At 56.7% G+C, this 7,514-nt stretch overlaps 2 protein-coding genes across 3 annotated transcripts in view; one reads left to right on the top strand and one right to left on the bottom strand.

Annotated features, from left to right (window-relative positions):
* Nucleotides 1–2,975, bottom strand: part of Cyhr1 (cysteine and histidine rich 1) — a 15,116-nt gene extending 12,141 nt beyond the window's left edge. Inside the window, exons 1-3 of one of the 2 annotated variants that reach the window (XM_004638869.2) lie at nt 2,322–2,975; nt 2,041–2,182; nt 1,718–1,870 (exon numbers count right to left, since the gene is read on the bottom strand). In XM_004638869.2, the coding sequence (XP_004638926.1) occupies nt 1,718–1,870; nt 2,041–2,133 (246 nt within the window). In that variant the 5' untranslated portion in view covers nt 2,134–2,182; nt 2,322–2,975. The remainder of the gene's footprint in view (nt 1–1,717; nt 1,871–2,040; nt 2,183–2,321) is intronic. The other variant, XM_004638870.2, reaches the window with a different exon arrangement.
* A 237-nt stretch (nt 2,976–3,212) lies between these two features.
* Kifc2 (kinesin family member C2) overlaps nt 3,213–7,514 on the top strand; it is a 9,175-nt gene continuing 4,873 nt past the window's right edge. Inside the window, exons 1-12 of the mRNA XM_023723857.1 lie at nt 3,213–3,388; nt 3,610–3,691; nt 3,844–3,989; nt 4,091–4,229; nt 4,380–4,516; nt 4,598–4,663; nt 4,785–4,913; nt 5,581–5,658; nt 5,775–5,889; nt 5,965–6,074; nt 6,451–6,559; nt 6,666–6,823. Of these exons, the coding sequence (XP_023579625.1) occupies nt 3,290–3,388; nt 3,610–3,691; nt 3,844–3,989; nt 4,091–4,229; nt 4,380–4,516; nt 4,598–4,663; nt 4,785–4,913; nt 5,581–5,658; nt 5,775–5,889; nt 5,965–6,074; nt 6,451–6,559; nt 6,666–6,823 (1,368 nt within the window). The 5' untranslated portion in view covers nt 3,213–3,289. The remainder of the gene's footprint in view (nt 3,389–3,609; nt 3,692–3,843; nt 3,990–4,090; nt 4,230–4,379; nt 4,517–4,597; nt 4,664–4,784; nt 4,914–5,580; nt 5,659–5,774; nt 5,890–5,964; nt 6,075–6,450; nt 6,560–6,665; nt 6,824–7,514) is intronic.

Raw genomic sequence — 7,514 nt, 5'->3', positions numbered from 1 at the left:
GGGTGCCGGCGCGTTCGCTAGTTGGAAGTTAGGGCCGCCGCGCGCCCCGCAGGTCTCCTGCCACCGCCGCGACCCCGCAGCCGGCTTGCAGCCTCAGTGGGCCCCGCCCGCACGTAGCCCCGCAGCCGCCGCGGCCAAAGACCCCGGTGCGGCCGCCATCTTTGTTTTCGCTGCGCTCCCCCCTCCCGCACCACCGCCCCCTCGTCATCCCCATCACGTGGGTCCCACGCAGGGCCAATGGGAGTGTCTCCTAGGACTAGACGGGGCGACAGCTAGAGCCTACAGACATGCGAGAGCTCCTGAGCGCCCGCCTCCCGCAAAAGGTGGCAGGAGGGGGCGGGGCCCTGGAGGCTAGTTCAGGGGTGTACTTCTGGGTGCGTCTACGGTGGTATCCACTTTGAGAGTCAACAGACGGACTGAGGACCCTCACAAACTAAATCTGGGTGTGCCTACGTCACTGTCCCCTGAGACTCGCGCTCCTGGTTCGGGCCTGACTAGAGTGGAACAGCACGAACTTGAAAGACCCCGCCCACCACCCGGCTCAGTGTTGTGCAGGACCGGATGTGCAGACACAGGATGCGAGCAGAGTCTGCGTTGAGAAGGATGCGTTCCAGATCCCTCACCTACTGTTGTGTCCATTGCTCTTTTCTGTCCTTGGCTTTGGAAGCAGAAGAGGTGTTCATTTAGGAAAGCGAGGTTCTTAGGGACTAGGGCTTGGCTGCTACAGGCAGAGGGGCAAGCAGGTAGTGTAACTGAATCAGGCCAGGGAAGGAATGTGTTTCTGGGAAACTGCCCTTACCAACACAGCCGTCAGCCCATGAGGGCCACTATCCTGGAAAGCCACCTACCGGGCTGGACAAGGATATCTGAAAATCCACCGTGTCCCACAACAGCAAGAGCCTGGGACCATGTCTTCTCAACAGAAGGGTCCTCCTGGCAAAGGTGCCAGAAAGAGGCCAAGTGGAATGAGGCCTGTGCTCATGTCAGCACATCAGCTGTGTTGGCTCACAGAAATCAACTGCTATCCAGGAAGCTCTCTGAAGGTCCCTCAGTCCTTCTCAAGAACAGGCAGCTCTCATTTTCCTGCAGAATTTCTAAGGTTTATTAGAGATCTAGACACACAACTGTGTCCTACCCAGAAAGATCCCAAATGTGCCTGTGACCTTGTCCCTTTCATTCTGGTCTAGGCAATCTCTACATATGATCAGAGAAGGGACAGTTCCCAAGCTCTTCTCCTGACCAGCAACCCTGCAGCAGGACCACTTATGTTAAAAAAAAAAAAAAAAAAAGCAAGCCTGTTTTTAGGTGGGGAATGCCCAGGAGGGAGCAAGCAGTTGACAAGGGAGATATAACCAGAGCAGAGCCTATTTTTTTGTGTCTCCTGTCATTCCCACTGCAGGCGCTGTGTGTGCAAGGCCCAGCAGTAGGCCCAACTGCCTGCAGCCAGGGCCCAGCGACAGATGTCCTCCCTGGGCAACAGTAGCAGCCTATCCTCCTCCAGCCGGCTCATGAGGCCTGCAGCCCCCAGCATGGTACCCCCCCACATCCCGTAAGTGTTGCCTGTGAAAACAGCCACAATGAGGATGGTCACTGCAACCACTAACAGCACTGCCTGACCAGCCACCGAACAGCCTTCGGGGCCAAGATGGTCACCAGCCACTGCTAGGACCATGCCTCCTCCCAGAAGCAGGTTGGCAGAGGAACGGTCTCCATTCACCCAGTGGAAATCGAAGGCCAGAAGGGGCAGACCGATGACTGTGGCCACCCAGGCTCCAGCAAGACAGTCTTCATGTGTGCCCAGCCCTGGGACCAGTGTGGTGGCAGCAGCCAAGGCCTGGAGCAGGAAGCCAGCAGCAGCTCCTCGACTTGACTGTCAACACAGGGAAGTGAAGACATGTGGGAAAAAAAGAGGCCAAGGCCTCACCTTCAGAAAGGAAAGGGTTTGTGCTCTCACGGAGACCTGGCCCCAGACACACCTCCCACCACCATCTGCCTAATGCAAGAACTAGATCCTTAGGGTGTGGGGGTGGGGATACTCACTTGCACGGAGCTCACCGCTGCATACAGAGACACCACTCCAAGAGCAAGGTGGGACAAGACAGTGCTCCACTCAGCCCCAGGCTTGGGGGCCATGACGCCTCCAGCAGGATTGAATTTGAGGAGATGGGATGGGGAGCTTCAACTTGGGAGAGAAAAAAAAGCCATGACCTGGAGCCTTAAAGCCAATTTTGCAGAAAATCCCAGGTAACAGGGCCCCAGGGTTGGACATTCGGATGGGCTCAGTCCTAAACTTTCCAGAACCCTGAGTCCGCTGGACATACCTGTGGAGAGGAAGGACTAATTCAGCTGGCAAAGACAGGGAAGCGCAGTTTGTGGTGTGGGCTGGGCGGGCATGAGCTTAAATGGGGCATCAGGCGCAGGAGATGGAACACAGACCCTCTTGGAGGCCTGTGGGTCTCAGCAACAAGGAGGCGCAGTCCTCGACGCCCGGTCCGGAGGAGTGACGGCGCAGGCCTGCCGGGGGCCGCAACCCCAACACCGTAGTTACCCACCGCCGTCGTCAGCAGCTACCCCTAGGCCGCCTTCTGCAGCCAGGACGAGTGCGGCCTGGCGTGGCCACCAGCGAGAGAAGCAGAGGCTAGAGTGGCCTGGGCGGGGCCTGGGGAGGCGGGTGGGAGGCTAGTGGGAGGCTCTAGGAAGGAGTGGGGTTTGATGAGATCCAGTCGTGGCCAGCAGAAAGGGCTTGGTACTGGCGGGCGAGCTGGACCCTGGGACCTTGAAGGACTTGGGTGGAGGGAGGTCTGAGCCGGTCTCTAGGCAAGGCGGGGCTTCGAGGAAGGGGTGGCGCTCCTGGTTGTGGGCGTGGCTACAACGGTAGAGGGGCGGGGCTTCCTAGAGAGCTGGGCTACGAGGGGGCGGAGTCTTTGTGCACCTGTGCCCCCGAGGCTCTCTAACGTGGAGTGGTGGGAGGTCTCCGTGGAGGACGCGAAAGGTTCCGGTGGAGGTGGAGGTGCGGCGGCTGTGAGCACTTTCAGCTCCGATAGTCCCGAAATTGAGACAGGGTCGCGAGAAGGGTGGGCCCTGTGGCGGCTGAGGTGGATGGATACCTGTTTCGGGGACCCTAGTCCTGTGCTCGCCAGTTGGCGCACACTCTCCGCTCGCGGGAACCGCGGGCCGTGGGGGCGGCCGCCGCGAGCATGCGCGCCGGCACTGCGGCTGGCGGGTGTGGAGTCCGGGCGCGGGGACGCGGGGCGGCACGAAGCGGGGCCCTCTGCCGCCCCGCGCGCCCATGTACGCCTTCTACTCGCTGCTTATCTACATCTTCTACAGCCTCTTTCGCAGGGATGGCGGTGCAGCGGCGACCGCCGTCCCCGGGGACCCCGCTCAGGTGAGCAGGGTGGGGACTGCATCGTAGGTCGACCCCCGCCCCCACCCCGAAATCGGGTGGTGGCAAGCCCGTGTCCTTAGGGCGCTGGGACAACTCACGTCTGTCTCCGTCTGGGTATTGGAAATGTAGACCTTGGCCCCAACCTTCTGGCCCAGTTCCAGGAAAGGAGCCCCATAGGCTGCATACCACCTCCTCAGGGCCACCCCCTGCTTTCTTTCTAGAGCGCCCACTGCAAGCCCAGGGGTCGCCGTCGCCCCGACCAACTCTCCCCAGAACTGTGGACTGAGCTGACCGGTCTGGCTGGTACGTTTGACCAGGGCACTGGTGGGGGGGGGGCTGTGGGAACCTGGAGCTCGGGAAGAGGGAGGGGTGTTGCAACCTCATTGGGAGAGAAGAGGTTCAGCCTATGACATGTGACAGGGAGTGCCTCTCCCTCTCATTACCTGGTCTCACAGGCAGGTCTGAGGATGGATCAGAAGAGAGAGCTGAGGGCTCCCCTGCTGAGGTGTCCCTAGAAGAAGCTCTCACGCGCTTGGCTGAGTTCCTCTCGGTCCAGCTAGGAGCAGAAGAGAGCTCTGGGAACCCTCCTCACCTGAGCAAGGTGAGCCTGGGGAGGGGTTCAGCATCCAGCTTCTCCCTAGCCCTTTGGTGCCCAGTTTTGCTCCCCAGTCTTTTTTGCTCTAATTGTTATCTTCTACACAGCCTGCTGATGTCCCTCCATTGCTGACAGTGACAAGTCAGCTCTTGGCTCTTCTGGCATGGATTCGGAGTCCTCAGGGCAGACAGGTCCTCCTGCAAGGGACACAGCCAACCTCAAACCTGCAGCCTCCCATTCCAGATGGTTTGTAAGGGGTACCCTCTGTGGAAGGTGAAGCCCATTAGAACCTGAATATCCTGGAACCCTGAGTCCTAAGCCCAGCTCTGCTCCTGAGAAGGATTCAGGCCAGATACCTTTTCAGTCTAAATTGGGACCATTCCTACTCCTCTCCAGGATCCCTCTTAAAAGAAGAAAACCCTTCACTTGGGCCAGGAGAAGTACTAAGAGTAGAGGCCCAGGGTCAGCAGGCTTCCCAGTTGGAGGAGGAACAGAAGGCTTGGCAGAGACTGGAGCAGCTCATTCTTGGACAGGTAAGGGGCCCAGGAACAGCAGATAGTAGGGGGTATGAGTGCTAAGAAGGAGTCCCATTCTGTCCCCTGACTCCTGTGCAGCTGGAAGAGCTGAAACAGCAGCTAGAGCAGCAAGAGGAAGAACTGGGTAGACTGCGTCTAGAAGTGGTGAGACTTGGGGTTGGGGTAAAAGGGCTTGGATGCCAGGGAGCTTGCCCACAGGGAACTGGCAGGAGAGCCACTGTGCTCTCAGGTGGGTCCTGAGGGTACATTTTTTTTTTTTGGCTAGGGAGCGACAGACTCTGAGAAAAGGGTTCAGCATCTCACACTGGAGAATGAGGCCCTGAAACAGAGTCTAAATCTCACTCGGGAGCTTCTTCTGCACTGGGGTCCCAGCCCCTCCATCAGAGCCCCACAGGTACCCTGCTCCTTGGCTATGCCTTCCCTGCAGCACGGACTTTTATTTTTGTTACTGGGAATTGAACTCAAGACCTCACACTTGTCAGGCAGGTGCTGTGCCAGTGAGCTATATCACTGGCCCCTAGCACAAACTCTTGCATACTCAACATCTAGCCACATTGTCCAAACCTCCTAGGACGTCGTGCTTTGAGAAGCAGGGAACCATCTCTGACTATGGACAGGCCCTAGGATGGTCTGTTTAGGGCAGACTCCTGGGGAAGTCTCTCTGAATGCCTGACCTCAGGAGAGTAGAGGGACTAGGAAAGAATCTTCCATGGAGTGTGGAAGCACAGATTCAGTGGTGCCTGTCTCTGTCTCTGTCTGTGTCCTCTCATTTTGGTCTTTCTGAGATAGGGTCTTGCTATGCAGTTCAGATCTCACTACTGAGCTCACTTTATAGCACAGGCTGGTCACAAGCTCCCAGTGATCCTCCTGCCCCAGCCTACCCAGTGCTGGGATTACAAGCATGTGCCACCACATCCCACTTACCTGCCTGCCACTCCTTTTTTGTTTTTTAACCTGCCAGTCTTGACTTGGCTTTCCCATCTATGAAATGTGAACACAGAATGCCCCTCCTTAAATTCCCAGCTAGCTCCATAAGCCTTCTGGCTTCTACCTTCCTGCAGGAGGAAGCAGAGGCATTGTTAGCACTTCAGGGCCGGCTTCAGGAGGCCCAGGATACCACAGAAGCCCTCCGAGTGCAGGTGGGGTTGGGGCCTGGGATGAGAAAAACTGGGATGTTGGGAGGAGGTATCTGGGACAGGACCTGGTAAGTGCCTGTTTCCTCAGTGACAGGGGTGGGGTTGGGGGGGTGGGGCAGCTGGGGGTGCAGGAGGTGCAGCTGCAGGGCCTTCGAGGGGCCCTTCAGCAGCTCCAGCAGGAGACAGAGCAGAACTGTAGACGGGAACTGCAGCAGGTGCATGGGCAGCTGGCAGGTAAGGACTGGGGAAGGGGGCTCATGGAAGGGCCTAGAGTCTGGGCTTTCCCTCCCAATGACCTTCTCCTTCCAGGATTACGGGCACGAATGGCCAGCCTGCGCCAAGGCTGTGGGGACCTCCGAGGATTGGTCAGCACCTTTACCCAGAGCTGTCAGGGTTCGCTGAGTGAGGCCAGGGGCCAGGTCAGGACCCCTTGCCTTCTAGGACCTCCTCTGTGGGAAGCCTATTCACCGTCCTGGGAGTATTTCTCCTTTCTTGGCTCTGGGGAGCTGTGTATACTAGTGGGTTGGTTGTAGACTCTGGGACCAGAACAACTCCTGGATGGCTGTATGACCTCACTTCTGTTCTCTTCCAAGCTGATAGCTCCTTAGAAACCCAGAGACAGATGAAAGGGTATTCTTGTCTATTCCAGGTCCACTGGATAATGTCCCCAAGGGGCCACCAAAAGGTGTAGACTACCATAATTGGCCATACAATGGCTCCATTTTTTTTCTCAGTACCCCATTTCACTGAGAGCTATTTGGACCCGTCTTCACCTTTATATCCTTGTTCTCTCAGGTATCCTGGGCCCTGGGGGCACTGTCAGCAGGAGGTTCTGGGACTCAGCTCCCTGATGAACATCAGGGGTCCCCAACTGGATGCCAAGGAAGGCTGCTGGAACTCAAGGGTATGGTGAATTTGGAAGGTGGTGCAGTAAGAAGGTCAGGCTGGAGGAAGTGGATCCTTTTGGTGCTTCAGGATCAAGTAGGCAATCTGTCTCATTCCCACTGTAGGAAATATCCGTGTGTTGTGTCGGTTGAGACCAGGGACACCCTCCAGCCTAGTGAGTGTGGAGCCTGGGCCAGGGGGCACCGTTACCACCTGTTATCGAGGGCGCCAGCGTCGCTTCTGCCTAGACTGGGTCTTCCCTCCAGATGCTAGCCAGGAAGAGGTGAGAGGCACCTTTTGTTCAGAATCCCCTGAAATCTGGAAGAAGCTCATTTCCTCCTACCTTGTCTGAAGGACGGAGGGTGACTGAGTTCCAGGCGGGAAGGGAAGGGAGCTCAATCCTCTGTATTCCCCATTTCTGTACTTCCACCTCCATCTAGTCATGGACTTAATCCCACTTTAGCCATCAACCAAGACTCTAAGCAGAGGTGACAGCTACCTAGTCACTAGCAACCTTCTGTCAAGAAAGCTAGCCATGTTGTTCAAAAGGTTGCTGTGTCCCATGTGCCAACCAGATGACTATTTCGGTCCCATCTGCAGCTCAGCCACTTTGCTGAACTTTCAGTGTGGGAATAAAACAATCATGGCTGGTCACTATCCCTTACAACCCTGAATCTACCTTGGGCTCATCCTCTATGTGCCAAGTGCTGTTGTGGCCCTCTAGGACACATTCCCTATTAACCCTCAAGAAGTGTCACAAGGGCCAGGGAGAGATAGCTTGCCTGGCAAATACAAGGTCCTGAGTTCAATCCCCAGTACAAAAAAAAAAAAAAAAAAAAAGTCACAGAGAAAAATGACACAGAAGAGAAGCATAGAAAAGAGTAATTTGCTTCAGTCACACTCTACCTTTGGATCAGATGGTCAAGCCCTACACCTGGCCTCTTGAACTCTGCTACCCAGGGCTCCTAAGTATG

The sequence above is a fragment of the Octodon degus genome, unplaced genomic scaffold, assembly GCF_000260255.1.
Source record: "Octodon degus isolate 3935 unplaced genomic scaffold, OctDeg1.0 scaffold00104, whole genome shotgun sequence".
NCBI classification, from domain to species: domain Eukaryota; kingdom Metazoa; phylum Chordata; class Mammalia; order Rodentia; family Octodontidae; genus Octodon; species Octodon degus.
This window is presented reverse-complemented; position numbering and strand designations above follow the sequence as displayed.